At 35.4% G+C, this 18,917-nt stretch overlaps 2 protein-coding genes across 2 annotated transcripts; one reads left to right on the forward strand and one right to left on the reverse strand.

Annotated features, from left to right (window-relative positions):
• Positions 1-1,653: 1,653 nt before the first annotated feature.
• LOC117927443 (transcription factor MAMYB-like) lies at positions 1,654-2,925 on the forward strand. The gene has a single exon (XM_034846928.1). The coding sequence runs from the start codon at positions 1,757-1,759 to the stop codon at positions 2,654-2,656; it is 900 nt and encodes a 299-aa protein (XP_034702819.1). The 5' UTR covers positions 1,654-1,756; the 3' UTR covers positions 2,657-2,925.
• Positions 2,926-5,249: 2,324 nt separating this feature from the next.
• Positions 5,250-17,053, reverse strand: LOC117932981 (phosphoacetylglucosamine mutase-like). Its single transcript, XM_034854325.1, has 9 exons — positions 16,925-17,053; positions 16,553-16,815; positions 11,009-11,128; positions 10,755-10,897; positions 10,419-10,667; positions 9,422-9,837; positions 9,162-9,337; positions 6,036-6,132; positions 5,250-5,659 (listed from the first exon to the last, which is right to left on the reverse strand). The coding sequence occupies exons 1-9, from the start codon at positions 16,983-16,985 to the stop codon at positions 5,502-5,504; spliced, it is 1,683 nt and encodes a 560-aa protein (XP_034710216.1). The 5' UTR covers positions 16,986-17,053; the 3' UTR covers positions 5,250-5,501.
• Between the last annotated feature and the right edge of the window lie 1,864 nt (positions 17,054-18,917).

An 18,917-nucleotide genomic window follows, 5' to 3' on the forward strand; every position in this document is an offset into this window, starting at 1 on the left:
GAACCACAACCAAGTTTTACCTTCTTTAATTAAAAATAGTAAACATTTTAATCAAGAAAAATGTTAAACTTACATACATGTAATTAAAAAGTTAAATTTGTTTATTATGTATTTATTTTTATATTAATTTTTTTCATTAATGATTTATAATATGTTGTTATTATTATTTTATATTTAAAGTGTTCATAAATAATTAAAATCAAAAGATAAAAGATCGAGTGAAAAAAAAATGAAATTAAAAATATAACATGAGAATATGTAACTAGTATATTATAAAAAGATCAAAATGTAAGATGAAGAAAAAGGGAAAAAAATAAAAAGAAAAAAGAAAAAAAATCATGCGGCATGCAAGGAGGAAAATATCGTCGATATGTCATGTATCGGGAGGGGTCGACACGACATTTCATGGAGAAATATCGGTCTGGCGATATTTCGCAAGAAATCCCCCAAAATCGGCTATATCTCGCGATATATAGGCGATTTTGGTGATAAATCACCAATTTTTCCCTATATATCACATAGTCAACACACGGTCAAACATGCTACAATAAAGTCAATGCGCTATAATGCCCTGAAAAACTCTTTTGTTGCTGAGGGGATTTGAACCCCAAACTTTGTTATATAATATGCATTAAACATATATATAGTTAAACCGTTTATATAAAGAAAATATTAAAAGAATATTTTAAAGAGTAAATTAATTATAATTATTTTATGATTAAATGCAAAATTTTCTTTTAATTGATTGCATAAAAATTATATAATTTTCTTCATAATGTTTTTAATATCATTAATAATTAATTAAATATTAAAAAATTATACATATATCATAATTTATTTTATATTGTTTAATACAATTGAATTAAATGTATCATAATTTTAATATTAATATATATTTTAAAATTAGACATATTACAATCAAATATCATAATATTAGATACAATTTAATAATAAATATATACTTATAAAATTCATATTTTTATGGATGGATATATCAAATATCAAATATGATAAATCATATTATACATATATCAAATTATTTTATAAAACAACTTAAAAATATCAATATACTTCTAATTATATTTTTATAAAGTTTTTCTTATATTTTTATAAATTTTGATCAATTTTAGGTTTATCGATATTTTTTTCCAAAATATTCGTCGATATATCTCCGATATATCCAATATATCCAAAATCGAAGTATCGATATATCCGTGATTATCGATATTTTCATCTTTTGATACATGGGTTGATTGCACATGTCAATTTTTTTTTTTAAAAAAAATAATTATTATGAGTTCCTTCAATTATGATATCAATTTAACTAAAAACAGAAAGAAGAGAGAAAAATTAAAGGAAAACCTTAAAATTTTATTTATGTTTGCATGCTTCTAAAATTACTTTTTGAAATTGATATCTACATAAAATTGATATTATAAGACATGTTTAATTTTTGATTGATTCAGGCGATTTGATCCAACGCGATGGATTCTATTGGATCAATCCATGTTTTGGACACCCCTCCCACATTGGATCAGGCTTCCATGTAAATTGGACCGTGCCTGCATGAAGCATGGGTGAAAGAAAAAAAAATGGGTGGGCTGAGTGCAAGTAGTAGTATAAGAATAGTAATAGCACTTGTGAAATGGCCTTCCATTTTTTTTGCTTACTTTTTTCTCAACAGCCAAACAGAGGATAGAAAGTGCACAACTCCCCATCTCATTCCAGTCTTGACAGTTGACACCGATACACGAAAATGGAGTTCTTAGATGAAGAAAGCAGACCAAGATTTGTGTTCCAATCAGGCTCGAACCATTCTCCAGCATCCACGCATCTTCATCCCCAACCCCTTAACAAACCACTCATCCTCATCTCCCTCTCCCTCTCCTCCATCCTCATTTCCCTTTCCGTCTTCTTCCTCCAATCTGAACCCCTCAAATCTCTCCTCCTCTGGTTCGCCCTCTCTCTCCTCGTCGGCCCCTTCGCCCCCTCCCATCTCACCGCCGGCGATATCCGGGTCGGCCGTGGCCCAATCCTCGAATTCCCCTCTCAAGAGCAGGATTCGGATGAGCTCAACAAGAGACCTCCCTCCAATCGGAGACCCAGATTGCGGAAGGTCGAAACGGCGACGTTTACCTCACTGGTGGCAGCATCGGTTAAGGGGGATAATGGGCTGGCGAGAGTGGAGAAGAGATCGGAAGCTGCGGCGGAGGAGAGCGAGTGGGTTGATGGGGATGTGGAGATTTTGAAGAAGCAGCTGCTGAAGCACCCTGTGGGGATGCCGGGGCGGTGGGAGGCGGTGGCAGAAGCGTTCCGTGGCCGGCACGGGGTGGAGAGCGTGATCCGGAAGGCGAAATCGTTGGGGGAGAGGAAATCAAGCGATTCGGATTCGTTTAATCGGTTCTTGAAGGATCGAAAGCCCGTGGATAAGCGGGTTGAAGATGGAATGGCAATGGAAAACGATGAAAAGGAGGGATGGAGTAGCGGAGAAGACATTGCTTTGCTCAATGCTTTGAAAGCGTTTCCCAAGGATGTGCCGATGAGGTGGGAGAAGATTGCAGCTGCAGTTCCGGGCAGGTCAAAAGCGGCTTGTATGAAGAGATTTTCTGAATTGAAAAAGGGTTTTCGGAACTCCAAGGCTGCTGCTGAGGAGTAACTGTGTTGAAGAGGTAATAGGTGTACTGATACTTGTTTGCTGAGTTCTCATTTTTGGAAATTAGGAAGACAACTACCTTTTTTTCCTCTTTGTTGATTCAGGGTTTAAGCCCATTTATTGATTGCAGAGATGTCAAGAATTATGGTACAAACAACTATGATCAGTTCAATGTTCTTTTAGTCATAAATTGGTTTTGCAACCTTTAATAGTTTTGATTTACAGGATGAATATCAATGTTTGTTTCTTGCTGTTTCAGTGATTCATAATGATATGATTAAGTGCCCAAACTGAAAATTTAGTAGTCATTTCTCCAACTGTATTATGCTATCTTATTTTGAAATGATGAAGATTCTTTATAGCTTATTCAGCTTGGAAAGTCTGTTGGTTGCATGGCAGACTTTGAGCTTGAAGGATTTGACTTGCTTGGTGATTAGGGGGTGATTAGGAGATGATTAAAGCATATATTCTAGTGCCCATATATTAGATTGCAGGAGATGGCTGCAATTACACTAACAATGGTGATCTCAAATGTATCATACTGAGAAACTTTGGTAGAGGGGTATCATAAAAATTAGTTTTTCAAGACTCTAGAAGATAGGAAAATGACTTTAGTCGTAAGCTTATGCTATTATCAATGGCTTATTTATGGGCCAAGCTTCAATGAGGTTCTGTCCATCTTGGGGGAAAAAACTCTGCTGGGATCATGCCAGGGGTTGGTCCAATGAAAGCTGTTTTTTCATCAGGTTTAGATTTTTACAGGGAAGATGGAAACTGTTATATGGTATTTGTTGACTGAGATAGCATGTGATAGTCCTTATAGTGGTATGGTGTGTTTGGAAAAGAGATGCATATCAAAAATGGATGATTTACTAATAAAAACCTGTTTCTCTCTCATTTTTTTACAACAAGAGATACGTTTTTTTGTTGACAAGGGAGATTTTCTTGAAGAATACACAGTTGGGGATAATTATTAGGTTGGAAATTGGAACTTTGTAGCGGGAAAAGAGAGAGAATAAACAAAGAGAGAGAACAAATGAATTCAAAATAAACAGCAGGTAGATATGTTTCTTGTTGACGATATAGATTTTCTTGAAGGCAAATAAAGAGAGTAGAGAGAATAAATGGCAGGAGCAATATGTTTTTTGTTGACAACAGAGATTTTCTTGGGGAGACAGAGAGGGGGGATTAGAAATCAGTCGTTTAGGTGAAGGCAGAGGTAATATCAATTAGGAGCAGGATGAAAGAAACTTCTTGATGATTGGTCTTGTTAAATGAAAAATCTATGATAACATCTATAAGGAGTGATTGTTCAGGTTCAAAACCATTAGGAAGATAAGGGACAGGCCAACCAGAACCTGAAAGTTTAGCTTAAAAATTGTGTAGCCTTTGATCCAATTATATATATATATATGGACATGATAGAGTGGAATGACAAAATAGGAATCATGTATGTAGGTAGACTAATCTTGAATAGAAAGAGAAATCAGGTAGCAATCTTGGTAGAGATATTTCTTCACATATCAAAGTATGGCCTCCTGGTTATTTTCTTGATGATGTAAGTTTACATCTGCATCCCTTCCTGCAATTTTGGCAAGAGTGTTAAAAGAAGTTAAGTTGATAGTGTTTTCCTATGGACCTTTCTAAAATAATCAACTAACTATAGCTCAATGATGATGACCTAGTGAAAATGTGATTTGCAGGTTAGGTCTAGACCTATGCTCTCTCTCATATGCACAATTTAATCACAAAATTACATAATTTGTATTTAAGAACTGGTTGATGCAGGGGCACTGTAGCAGCTTCAGATTTTAAAATTGCCAATAGCTTCTAATTTGAAGAGTCCTGCTTTGTCTGCATTTTCAATTGATATTTCAGCTTGAGGATAATCCCCTACTTTTTGCTGTGTATAGCATAGGCATGTATTATGTTATTTTTAAAGCTATAAGTTATCTCATCGGAAAAAAATTACAAAAACTAAAATTATTGCAACATTACCTCATAAAGAGTTGCATGATTAAACAGCTAGCTTTAACAGGGATGAAAAATCTCTATGTTTCCAACTCCTACCTAGCCTGTGCTTTCTTTTACTAAGCATTGCTTCAAAGAGCATTTACCAGCATCCATATTCTGGAGAGCCCTTGAGACCTGGCTCAAGTGGTAAGGGGATGGGGAGGGTTTGTGGGAAGCTCCAGATTCAAGTCCCAATGGACAAAAATTTACCTATAAAAAGAAAAGAAAAAAATTCGTATTCTGGAGATCCAATGAGCCTTGGCAAGAGCCTGGGTTTCCTCCCAGGCAGACCCATAAGACAGCTTGGGAGAAATTCCATGAAGGTCAATTGAACGGCCTTTATCCGAATTCGTTTCTTGCCATGCTTGTTTCAACACGAAAGCCACATCATGCCAGCATTCATCTATAATGCTTTTGACCATAAATACCAACATTACTTTACGGTAGCTTCACGCAGACTTCTTATTTTGTTGTTTTGAGAGCTCTCAAAAGGTGCCCATCTCCATCTCAAAGTAAACCTATAAATCAGCCCATGCTACACTGAAGAATAAAAGTATCATTTTCATCACTCATGTCACAAAGATTTAATGCAATGAAAAATCAACTCTTTCACATTGCTCGTTTAAATACAATGGAATATATCCATCTCCAGATTATTACACTTATCACTTGGCCCATTCAAAAAGGCCCTCAACAACAAAGAAGATTTCAGTTTTCCAAATTCAAATTTAGAAGATGAATCAGAAGTATTGTTTCAATATGGTTTATCAGCTATGCTTGTAAATCAAGTGGCTCGTGCATACTGCCTTCAACCTGTCATCCTAAGGGTAAGTGATTATGAGGAGCTGCCAAATCCAAGGAACTTATCCATTAGTCGTGCCACCGAATTTCCAAGGCTGTCTGCAGCATCCTGTGTTGATGCCTCAGCATATACACGTATTATATCCTCCGTACCTGATGGTCGTACAAAAGATCGGCCTTGAGGGTATTTTGCTGCATTGTAAAATAAATTGATTCTGGGATTAGCAAATTATGGCATACCTACTCTTAAAGAAAGAAGGAAAAAAAAGAAAAGAAAAAGAAAACAAGAGCATCCAGATCCATATTTATGCATGTTTTTACATGTGCGAAAATTACATGCATACAGTGTCATTACCACAGGCCATTTTACTATCACTCTTTTCTTTTAAGGAAAATTGAATTAGATTTTGTAACAAAATTCAGATGGGTAATTAGATTAAGATAACTGGGCAAACAAATAGACAGATCCAATTGACGATCAAGTTCATCACATGTCTGGAAATTTTGTATGAGCAAAGATAGGTATGTGGTAAGCGAATTCAAGAAAACAGGTTTCAACTGCAGTTACCAATTTCAGCATTGATGGCTTCTTGAAGGCCAGGGGGCTTCACAACCACAGTTTCTGCATTTGCTGTAACAATAGCAGTTCTATCTACAACTTTAACCTGGCAATAAAACAAAAGAAAATAGCAATTGAAGCATTAATTTCGAAATAAATGATCATGTAGACCCTATTTCTTGTTGAAGAAACAAATGTATATAGATATACATCCCTGGGCTTTACTTCTCAAGCTGCTATAGTTAGCATTAAGATATCCCAGGGAAAAACCTAAGCCTCTTCTATATTTTCTCTCCTTTCTTCATCCTAAACATTAGCCCTATTATTTCAACTTAAGGTGAGAGAACATTAACCCTATTATTTCAACTTAAGGAGAGAGAGAGAGAGCAGAATGCAAATAATTTCTTTGTTACATGTTTTTAGAGTTGGTAGGAAGCACATTTTGTTAGTCCTTAGGCGCTCTTAATCTAAATTTCTGTTCTCCTATAAGAAAAATGTCAAAAACAGCCAACAGAAAACCACATCACAGACTCACATAAATCATATTAAGAGCATCAAAGCGACCAAGTATACATGGCATATACAAAGACACCAAAAGGCAAACAAAAAGGAGAGGGGAAAAAAGGAAAAAAAAGCTCCCTCTCCTATTTAGAGCTTAGACAGTCAACAAAGTCAACAATGGACGTTGAGAAATCCCCGTATGCACTCTAACACACTCCAAAAAATTGTACAGAGGACAATTTGATTGTTTGATCAGTCTGTTCAATATTTTCAAATGACCTCTTGTTTTTATGGTCCAAAATAAGCACAAAGGAGTAGGTGAGTAGCTCTCTAAGCTTTCTTCCCTCTTCTTCCCAACAAAGGAGACATGCCAACTTAGAAGAACTCCTCTTACTCAATAATGTTTCACCCCAATTATACCAAACAAAGAATAAACCAACTATCATGAGATTACCACTTTGGTGTGATGAAGGAGGATATGATCAGAGGTTTCTTCTTCTCCTTTACACATCACATCTGTTCAGAAACATCCATCCCCTCCTTTTGAGCTAGTTTAATGTTAAAATCCTCTCCCAGACTGCTTCCAATGCAAAGTAGTTGACCCAAGGGTTTCAAATAGTGCTTGTAAGGAAAGGCTCTACTCTTCATATAGATAAAGAGAAGTAGAAAGATTTAACTAAGAATTTACCACACATCATTACCAACCAAACCATTCTATCCTCTTCATCCCATCTTGCAACCTTCTAAAAAAAACCTCTACCCCATCTAGCTCCTATACATGGATCAATCTTGAGAATCAAGGGTTCAGAAAGCCCTCCTCCCCAGCCTACTCTCACACTTCTACCACTGATGAATCTTTGGTGGTGGCTATAGAAAACAACATAGGAAAAGACTATCCTAACAATGAATCACCAAACCACCTATTCTTCTAAAACTTAACCACCTGTCCATTGTCCAATATAAAACTTGTTCTACTATTAAAAACCCCATGCCAGCTTCTAATTGCCTTATGCAATCCCACCACATACCCTCTTCATATCCCGTAAGTGACATACCCTCTCTTCTTCCCCAAGATTCCTTACAATCACTTGCTTCCAAAGGAAAAGTCTTTCCTTAGCAAATCTCCAAAGGAAAACTCTTCATGTAGTCTTCTAATACTAAGGCTTCCATTCTTGTTGTCCATGTAAACAGTCAACCAATTTGACAAATGCATTTTTTCTGAAGCGTTCCTTCCCCCACAAGAAATCCTTTTGGATCTTCTTCAACTTTAGGATCACCTTTCTAAGGATGACAAATAGAGACATAAAATAGATTGACAACCTAGACAAAGTACTTTTAATCAAAGTTAGCCTTATTCCTTTTGATAGGTACTTCCTCTTCTACATAGCAAGCCTGTTTAGAAATCTTTCCTCCATCACACCCCACACCCCACACCCATGATGATTTGAAAGGGGCTCCTAGAAATAGACCCTAGTAACTAGTGTGGAGAATCCCCATCCTCCCATGCATCCCACACCAGTGGTGATTAATTGATGATGTTAATCACCTTTCACATTGCTTTCATTCTTTTATGGTGTAGAATTTGTATCATTACATCAGAACATTCTTCTTTCAGCTATATTCATCTTACCAACAGGTTTTCTCTCAAATGCCCAATGGTTGGTATCATAAAGCATGGGTAGCCTATGAAATTTTCCCCTTGGTTTGATATCTAACAAAATATTAGGATGTTCTTTTTATAATAAATAATAGAAATGTTGTCAGTAACTTATTCAAGTATTCCAGCATAAAGCTCATCAAATATTTTTCTTTCTTTTTTCTTTCCTAAAGTTGTTCCCAAAGTTTTCATTTTTGTTTTATCAGTAAAGCATCTAGAACAGCCTTCAGTAGGTGAACAGCCTGGAAAATTGACATCCAAAGGGATAACCTTATGGAGTCTTTATTGGGTGGGGAGCACATTTTGGCATATTGCAAGTCCAACAGTAAAAAATTAATGGATCAATTCTAAACCAAAAAAAAAAAGAATTATTTCCTACCAAGAAACAAAACAATCTTAACGTGTCCACAACTTGACAAAACCTGTATTTGACGTAGTATTCACCTGGCCAATCTATAATAATTTTTTACCATTAATCAAGGTGAAATAAAGAGGTCTCACATAAATCATCACAGATGAAAGTTCAAGTGCAATTATTGTGCTTGCAAGTACATAACTGCATGATATCCTTCATAATAAATATGCTTGATTGATTATACTATGATACAATATTTTTAAGGAAAAGGTTTGCATTCCAAATCCAGAAAACAAAGGCATACTCGGCCTAAGCAACTGACAGATAGTTTCAAAACCAAAAATTTCTGACCTGGTGTTTCACAGATGTCTTAGTGGACCTTGAATTTGGGATCTTTGAAACAAATTTTGTAGTTAAAGCTTCTTTAGATTCAGAAACTTGTAACATATATAAATATCTCAAATACAGTGCATAAAATGAGAAGGTTCCTCAAGCTGCACAAGATAGCATAAGAAATCTTCATCTTACAAAGTAGAATACCCTATCAAATTTTTTTTTACAAAAAAAAAAAAAAAAAAACAAAAAACAAAAAATCACAGAATATTATCAAGGAAGCGCTGACCTTAAGTTGCCTACTGGGTAGATCCTGGTAAAGTGCATTCCATAAATGGATGGACCAACCCATATGTTGCAAGATAGCCTCTACCAAAAGCAACCCACTTAAAGCATCTCCCACCGCTTGATTGATCAACTTGCTGACTGCCAATAGTCTCGAAGCTGCCTTTTGCTGTTCAGAACCTGAAATAAACCAAATTATACCTGAACTTTCATGCTTAACAATAATATCAATCCTTCTAAGGAAGAGATCGTATCAGCAATAACCTTTAGACATGGAAGAAAGTTCATTATCTCTAGCCTCCAACCAACACAAAAATTCTTCTGAGAACAAGATGGTTCCATGTCCATTTGCCTCAAAATATATCCCAATGTCAAACTCAGCAGCTTTCTCATGCAAATACTTCACTCCTGTTGGAGTAAACAAAACTTCTAGGTCCTGCTTTTTGAGGTAATCTGTGGATGCCCCATTTGCATAAGCTGTCTGCACAACACCAAGACGTGCATGATAATAGTTATTAATTTTTTCATTCCCATTGGTGTTGAGAATAGCTAGCTGTTCCTTCACAAAAAGGGCAAATAGAGACAATATCTTGTCCCCATCAACAAGATCAATCTTGTTGTCTTTTGGTAGCACAAGGAAATATACAAGACGATCAGCATCTCCATCCAAACTTGCACACCTGAAACACTAGAACCATCCACACGATTAATCTCCACTTACCACTAACCACTATAAAACTCAGCATCAAATACATAACATCATTTAAGCAAAAACAAACAATTGCAAGTTTACTTTGACATGTGGCCAACTTTGTCAAGTGACTTTTTATCCCAATAAAGAATTAACTCGCAAACTTGTTGACAATCATCTCCTATGACCAGCTAACATTGTCATTTTTATCAGTTCAAGACAACTAACTGATACGGTTAAAAGCATCTGAGTGGTGATTTTTCTTTAATTATAATGGAGGAAAGAACACCAGTGCAGGTGCTACAAATGATATCATAAACATCAATTACCATCAATATACCAACAGAACCATAATGCATTCCATATGTATTATTATATGAATAATCTACCTCGCATCATTAAGAAATTGACATGAAAGCTACTTTTCAAAAAATGGTATATGGAATCCTTAAACAAATTTATATGATGCCACCATGTAGCTAGTCAGCAATTTTCAAAGAAGATGGAGGTCCTGTTTGTAGTTTAAAACCAAGATTCAATATACAAAATGAATGAAAAGAGATGGCAAACCTTAAACCAACATCACTGGGTCCAAAACCAACAGGAACAACCTTCTCTTTCTGCACATAATCAGCACCAACTCCTTCATTAAGTACACCTCCCTCTTTTCCAGAATTACGAACGTCAATAACCGGACTGTTTAACATATTCTTTAGACCTGCTAGTTTTTCTCCACCCACACCATTAGCCCCATCCACAATCAATTTGTCATCCATCTCATTGATCTTACTTCCTTCAGGGATCAAATCCATCAAGCACCTACCCAATTGCATAAAGACCTTATATGAAATTTTTAGAAACATCATCCATTTCTAACAAATGTACCCAATAAATACACAAACTGACCTGAAGGAGCTTGAGAGCTGTTCAAAGTAGTCAACTTCAGAAGCTTTCATGCCCTTATTCCTAGCCCGAACTATCCAATGTAGTTGTGGAGTTGTTAAAACCCCCATGTCAAGGGCAATGGCTCCAACAATTGAACTGATTCCCTTCAATCAAATATGAAAAACAATAAACTATACACGATTTAATTATAAAAAGAACCAAATAACACATGAGACAAAATTCACAGCAATCCAGCAATCAGGAGGAAGTAATACTTGTTTTGCAGCTTCAAGGAGAGATCCACCACTGGGCCTTGTGTCCCTCCCCAACAAAACTTCAGCTGGACATGCTCCTTCAAAATGGATGTTTTCCTTCTTTACAAATTCAATTATCAACTGTTTGACAAACCACATATAAAATCAATTTTTTTCCAGTATAGGCACTAAAAAAGGCCAGAAGACACATACATGCTTAGGAAAATCCTCAGGAAATATCAAAATATTAATTGAACTATGGCTCAAAGTAGTTTACTTGATATTGAACCAGTTGCGAATGTTCTTGGTTTCTCAGGTTCCAACAAATGAAAAATCAAAGGGCCAGTTTGAGTATGGCTGCTAAATATGAAATAATGCTTCTATAGGCATTTCCAAAAAATTGTTCCCAAAAAATTTCCTGAATATTTGAAGCATTATGTTATTGTTTTCTGATGTTTTCAAAGATTTACCAAGCCCTAACAACTGAAAACTAACCAGAAATGGTAACTTTTCACATGTATTTGCCCTTATCACTTTAAAGGGAACCAAAGCTTCAGAATTTCAGTTTTCTCTCTTGACCCCACCTTTTGCAATCTACTAAACAAACCTAAAATCCCAATAATCAAAATGGTTTTTCCCTTTTCAACTCAACATCAACATTTGAACAAACAAAAAAGAGGGCGCGCACGCACACACACATGCACATACCATACGTGTCAAAATATTGTGTGAATGGCCGAATACCTTGGCCTTGAGTTTTGTATATTATATATAGACTTTACAAGGATGCTTTACATGGAAAGCAAATAAAAGCAAATAAATTCCAACATGATTCTAGCCCTATACATGTAAACTATAATCTGTCAAATAATATATGCTAACTGTACAGAATAATAAATGGAGAAATAAGGAAACAATTGTGGGCTAAAATAAGGAAAGAAGGATGGGCTAAATTAAGGAAAGAAGTGTGGACAGCAAGCGTGGGCTAAAATAAGGAAGGAAGTGTGGATAGCAAAGCTGTCCTTTGACAGCCCCCCTCAAATTGATGTAGGTTGATCAACAAGCATCAATTTGCTACTTAGCAAACAATGTCGATGACGAGGGAGAGCCTTGGTGAAGATATCAACAATTTGTAAGTCGGTGGAAATATGTGGAAGAGTGATAACACGAGCTTCAAAGGCTTCACAGATAGAGTGACAGTCCACTTCAATATGCTTTGTGCGCTCATGATAGACAGGATTGGCCGTGATCTGAATAGCGCTTGTATTATCGGCATGTAGAGGTGTAGGATCGGTCTCAGAAAAATCTAACTCTGCAAGCAAACCTCGAAGCCAAATGATTTCAGAACAAGCAAGAGACATCGCCCGGTATTCAGATTTCGTAGATGACTTAGAGATTCTGTCTTGCTTCTTACTTTTCACAAACATCTTAAACTAAAACTCCCAACAAAGATAGTTTTTTCCATTGAAACGAACAATAAAATATTCTCCAGACATTACAAAGACAGAAATAGCCTAGGAAACAAAAAAAAAAAACATCGTCAAAGAGCCTAAATCTGATAACAAACCTCTAAATAATTGAAGATCTCCAAGAGCCTAGAAGCGAAGAAACCTAAAGAAAACTCCAAGATCACACCACAGATGTGTTGTCACAACCACCAAAAAAAAAAAAAGAACCCAAAAGCTGGGCTAGAGTCCAAGAGCCACTAGGGCTAAATCCGAGAGCCCCTAGGGCTAAATCCGAGAAAACCCAAAGAAAAACTAGAAAGCGTTTAAACTCTAGATTCAAAACACAAGCTCTGATACCATGTCAAAATATTGTGTGAATGGCCGAATACCTTGGCCTTGAGTTTTGTATATTATATATAGACTTTACAAGGATGCTTTACATGGAAAGCAAATAAAAGCAAATAAATTTCAGCATGATTCTAGCCCTATACATGTAAACTATAATCTGTCAAATAATATATGCTAACTGTACAGAATAATAAATGGAGAAATAAGGAAACAATTGTGGGGCTAAAATAAGGAAAGAAGGATGGGTTAAATTAAGGAAAGAAGTGTGGACAGCAAGCGTGGGCTAAAATAAGGAAGGAAGTGTGGATAGCAAAGCTGTCCTTTGACAATACGAAGATACCATTTTTAGATAGTGATCCAGAATAGATCTTTCTTTTCCTACAGTTTTCCAATCAAGCAAGGATTCATACCTAGTGCTTCAACTTGTATATCCACAATCACAGGTGGGGTTTGGGGATTCTAAAGAGAGGATGGGGACCTTATCTATCAAGGAGGTGACTGCTAGGGAGGCAGGAAGGGCAGAATTTCGTAAATGGGCTCTTATGGAAGAAACATGTTGGAGACAGAAGTCAAGGGAGGTTTGGTTGAAGGAGGGTGATATAAATACCAGTTTCTTCCACAAAATGGCAAATGCTCATAGAAGGACGAATACTTTGGTTAAGGTTAAGATTAATGGATTTTCTTTAATAGAGGAGGTTGACATTAAGGTGGGGGTTGTTCAGGCCTTCCAGTTGCTTTTGATGAAACCAAGGGAGTGGCACCCCAATATAAGGGTCATGTACCTCGATGTTTTAAATAGTCAAGATGCAAGAAAGTTGGATGAACCTGTTTTAGAGGAAGAAGCGTTCAAGGCATTGTCAAATCTGAATGGAAATAAAACTCCAAGTTTGAACGACTTTTCAATGGCTTTCTAGCAATGTTTTTGGGACTTTGTCCAGGTAAAAAGTAATGGGATTCTTTAGGGAATCTCATGAACAGGGTAGATTTGTAAAGAGTCTCAATGCAACGTTCTTGGTGTTGATGCCAAAGAAAGGAGGCGTTGAAGACCTTAAGGATTTCAAGCCTATAAGTTTGGTAGGTAGTCGCTATAAGTTATTAGCTGAAGTGTTGGTTAATAGGCTAAAAAAAGTGGTGAGTAAAGTGGTATCCAAATTTCAAAATGCCTTTGTGGAAGGTAGGTAAATCCTTGATGTCGTGCTTATAGCAAATGAAACAATTGACTTGACGCTGAAGATTAACATTTCCCAGGTGCGATGCAAGTTTGATATTGAGAAAGCATATGACCATGTTAATTGGGACTTTTTACTTGAGATTTTGAAAAAAAAAATGGGTTTTAGGCCAAGGTGGATCAATTGGATTAAATGGTATATTTCTTCACCAAGGTTCTTGATTATGGTCAATGGTAACCCATTAAGGTTTTTTTAGAGCTCAAAGGATTAAGGTAGGGGGATCCACTTTCACCATATTTATTTGTGCTAGCCATGGAGGCACTTACTTGCCTTCTTAGAAGGGCAAATGAGGGTGGTCTTTTGACTAGTTTCAAAGCAAAAAGTAGAGATGGAGAAGGATTGGAGGTCTTTCATTTGTTATTTGTCGATGACACATTGGTGTTTTGTGAGGCCTCTCAAGCCCAAATGACCTACTTAAGTTGATTACTTATGTGGTTTGAGGCCATTTCAAGTCTGAAAATTAACCTAACCAAGAGTAAGCTCATTCCGATTGGGAGGGTGGAAGACTTGGAGGAGTTGGCTTTTGAAGTAGAATGCAAAATGGGTGTGCTCCCAACCACTTATTGGGCCTTCCACTAGGCACCCATAATAATTCTTTGGTTGTTTGGGATGAGGTGAAAGAAAGGTTCAATAAAAGATTGGTAATGTGGAAAAGACAATATGTTTCCAAAGAAGGGAGACTAATGTTAATTAGGGGACTGAGTACACTAGCTAACTTGTTAATCTACTTAATGTCTCTATTCCAGATGTCAAGGTTAGTTTGTTAAAGGTTGAAAAAAATTCAAAGAGATTTTTTATGGCGAGCTGGGAGCTTATAGAGTAAGCCTCATTTAGTGAAGTGGGCTATTGCTTGTTCAAACAGGAGATTTTTTTTGGATTCCTAACTTTTCGAGGCGTCTCAACAATTGGGAGATTGATATTGTGCAGTGTTTTTTAACAAGACTACAAGATAAGGTGGTAGTTGAGGAAGGACAGGGCAAGGCGTGTTGGGTGGGGACAAAGAGTGCTACCTTCTCTATTAAATCCCTTCACACCTAGCCTTGAGGCAGGAAGATCAATTTCATTCCCACCAGGTGTTGTGAGGAACATGTGGGTTCCACCCAAGGTGTGCTTTTTGCTTGGGAGGTGACTTGGGGGAGAGCTTTGACTCTCGACCAACTACAAAGAAGAGGTTGGTCTTTGGCCAGTAGATGTTTTCTATGTCAAACTCATGAGGAATCTATCGATCACATCCTTTTGCATTGTGGTAAGACGAGGGTGTTGTGAGAGCTCTTGCTCTTTTTTTTCTGGGTTTGTTGGGTGATGCATTCCACTGTAAGAGACTTTGTTAGGTTGGCATGGATCTTTTGTTGAAAGAAAACGGAAAAAAGTTTGGAGAGCAGTACCTTTATGCCTTTTCTAGACAATTTGGAAAGAGAGAAATAGAGGATCTTTTGAGAATGTGGAACAACTCGATGTTCATAATTGATTTTATCGATTAGATGGGTTCGGTTTGAGGGATGAAGTAGTTTTTTTGTTTTCCCTTTCCTTTTTTTAGCGCTTCTTGGCGGCCGTTGTATACATCATGTGTACTTTGGTGCACCCGTTTTTTGTGTTTTTCAATACTAATTCTATTTACTTATCAGAAAAGAAAAAAAAAATCCTTTTAAGTGTTTTCTTCAATATATCAATTGAAGGAGGTATCTAAGTGTCGAAAAAACATTTGAAGATTGTAAAGGTTCATTGGTACTTAGAAACCAAGTGTAAATTTGGAGGACTCCTTGGTTGACAGATTCCTGTGCTAGTGGCACATATTAATGCTTGGAAGAAGCTTCAAGGCGTGGACATAGGCAGGATTTTCAATAATGCAAATAAAAGCTTTATTTGTTTTCTCTCTAACTCTCGACTCTCTTTAAATTTCAGCAATTAAATCCTTTGTTACACATTATTTTGCTTTATTTGTAAAATCAATTATTAGCCAATCCATCCTCCCGCTGTTGGTGTTATATTGCCATTAGTTAGACTTAAAGAATCTCAGGTGGCACTGAGGTTAGGAAGCAAAACAGAAGGGACTGAATCTTGATCATTGTGCCCTATGTCCAATACTTCAGGTAGGCAGTGTGATAAGGGAGAAGGGGTATAGGGTGAAGAACTTAGGTAGATTAAAAAGAGGGAGGGCAAGGGATGTAGAACTTCTTGAAGATGGAAGGACTCTAGGGAATAGGTTCATAATTCAAATTTCCTTTCTTTGCCCTCCTTTTCCCATCTATTGAACACGCATAAAATCACAACAATCAAAAGGGTTTCTCCCTCTTCAATTCACCACCAACATTCCAACAAACCAAAAAAAACTCACACACATACAGGTATCCACAAAGCTAGATAGTGACTCGAACAAGCTCATTCTTTTCCTACACTTTTCTCACCAATCAAAGACACCTAAAATCACGACAATTTCTCCCTCTCCAACTCATTAGCAATATTTCAAAACAAAACAAAAACAAAAAAGGAACAAAAAGCACACGCAACACACCCAGATACAGAGAGAGATGGAAAGCAACCCGAAAAAGATCTTCAGGGTCGGAGGCATTAGCGAGAGCATCGGCGAAAGGCTCCCAGTTTTGGGTCAGCATCCCACCACTGGGGTCCGCGATTTTCACTCCATTGTCAGAGACCTTGTTGTGGGAAGCAGTGATCATCAACCCAATCACCGATTTGGTCTTGAGCGACCTCAGAGCCGCCAATATCCCAACTCTGTACACCGTGGATTCCAGAATCGACGCGTCCGCTCTGAACCCAGCAGTGCCATAGGAGAGCTTCACTCCTGAAAATCATCAAAACACCAAACAAAAACATCAATGTAAACATTTCCAAAATTACATGAAAGAAGGAGGGGAAAAAAATGTGAGTTTTAGATTGGAGGTAGGGCTGACCTTGTGGAGGTGGGAAACGAGAAGAGGATTTGAGGAGGAGTGATCGCTGTTCTTCGTTCATGGTTCCAACTCCAGAGAGACAAAAAGGAGCGAGAGGAGTTGCAGCGACTAGCGAGAAGACGCTCCAGCGGAGACTTGTGTTCGATTTTCCTTTTGTAATATTGGAAATGATTTTCTGTTTTTAGCTTTTACTGTGGTAAATTTAAGATAAGATGTCGTAAAAAAATTAGTATTATGACCATTTAAAAAAAAAAAAATCCTATTTAAGTGGTATTTTAAAATAATTATTAAAACGCCCTTATTTTATCATTTTCATAATTTTAAAAGAAATAATGAATTTAATCTAACCTATATAGTTTTCAATCTCAAACTATTGGGTTTATGTTTGTCTCCGGACTATTTAAATGAGGGAAAGGAAATAGAAAGAAAAAATAAAAGAAAAATAAATTTAAAATTAATAAAATATTTTTATATATTTATCTATGATTAAAAACTCTATTTTAATTTGTATAATATTGATATTATCTTTAAAAATTTTAATTTTAATTTCCAATTAAAACTAAAAACACAAACCTATGAAAATTCTTCTTGAAAATAATAAATAATCTAAAATTTTATTGTTTAATTTAAATGAAAAAAGTAAATAATAAAATTATTTTTAATTTATATGTTTTTAAAACCATTTATTCTTCATGTTTAAAAAGCTATAAACCATTAAAATTTATATTTATTTTTCCTTCATTGTAATTTTCATATTTCCTTTTTGTTAAAAATTGTTTTTTAACAAAATTGTTTTTATTGAAATTAGTTTTGATGCAATAGCACTTAAAAATGTTTTTTTTTTTTGTTTAATTATACATTTCTACAACCATAAACAATGATTTTTTTTTTTTTTTTCTGTAATAAGATTAAAAATGTAAAGGAAATAACAAGTTTTGAGTGGTTTTCCAAGAAAATAAGAAAATTCAACCATCCATATAAATTTATATCAAATAACCAAAAACTAAGGATTCATTTGGAAACATTTTCCAAATTTGATCTTCAAAAAATAGTTTTTCAAAATAGTTTTCAAACATATGTTTTTTTAATATTTTCTAAAACAAAAGTTTGTTTGATGGCGTGAAATGTTCTTCACTTATTTTTTATACTTCAAAATATTTTTTAAAAATAAATTTTATATGTAATGTTTCATTCTCAATTATTCTTTATATATGTCCCATTATTTTTAAAACAAATATAAAAAAAATAAGTTGAGAATAATTAAAATATGTTTTAATTGTATTTTCTATTTTTAAGAATAGAAAACTATTTTTTGTTTTTTTGTTATTAAACATAATGCTCTATCTTTGTTTTTAAGAATCAAGAAACTTTTTTTTAAAACAATCTCAAACCAATTAAAAGGGTAATGAAAATCAAAACAAAACAAAATAAAATAAAAGGCAAATTGTTTGAATATATAATTTATCAACTAAATTAAAAAAAAAAAGAAAAAAAAAAGCATATAAATATAAAAAATTAAGCCATTTCAAGATTTTATTTTTTTTTTAAAAAAAAAAAAACCTTAAGTTAAAATGGATAATAATTCAAAGTGAAATTTGGTATTTTAGAAATTAGGATGAAAATATTTGAAGAAGATGAAGTTTTTGAAAGGGTGGACAAAGGGAGCTTCACTTGCCCAATTAAAAATTAATGTAGTTGGACCATTACCATGGGCTCTTACCAAAAGCATTTCTCCTTGTCACAACAGATCATTTTACCAAACAGATAGAGGAAAAAACAACATAAAGTTGCCATTCATCTTCAACAATGCAAACCCCAAACTGTGACCAGGAAGCATTGTAACATTACCCACCACCCACATGCAATTTCTTTGGAACTCTTGTCGACAACATGCATCTCAATAATACCCCAAATATGAAGCTTTAAGGCTAGCATACATTTCCTTAATTTGAAATTCCAAGTGTGCTGAACATAAAGATAGACTGGCGTTTGA

Source organism: Vitis riparia, chromosome 2, assembly GCF_004353265.1.
Source record: "Vitis riparia cultivar Riparia Gloire de Montpellier isolate 1030 chromosome 2, EGFV_Vit.rip_1.0, whole genome shotgun sequence".
Classification (NCBI taxonomy): Eukaryota; Viridiplantae; Streptophyta; class Magnoliopsida; order Vitales; family Vitaceae; genus Vitis; species Vitis riparia.

Bases quoted from the DNA above. Each gene is read 5' to 3' on its own strand.
- LOC117932981 (XM_034854325.1), bottom strand. From the start codon at position 16,985: ATGAACGAAGAACAGCGATCACTCCTCCTCAAATCCTCTTCTCGTTTC. The intron at 9,838-10,418 runs GTTTGCCATCTC...CTAGTGTTTCAG, and splicing joins CCCAGTGATGTTGGTTTAAG to GTGTGCAAGTTTGGATGGAG. The intron at 5,660-6,035 runs GTAACTGCAGTT...TTTACAATGCAG, and splicing joins AGCCATCAATGCTGAAATTG to CAAAATACCCTCAAGGCCGA.
- LOC117927443 (XM_034846928.1), top strand. From the start codon at position 1,757: ATGGAGTTCTTAGATGAAGAAAGCAGACCAAGATTTGTGTTCCAATCA.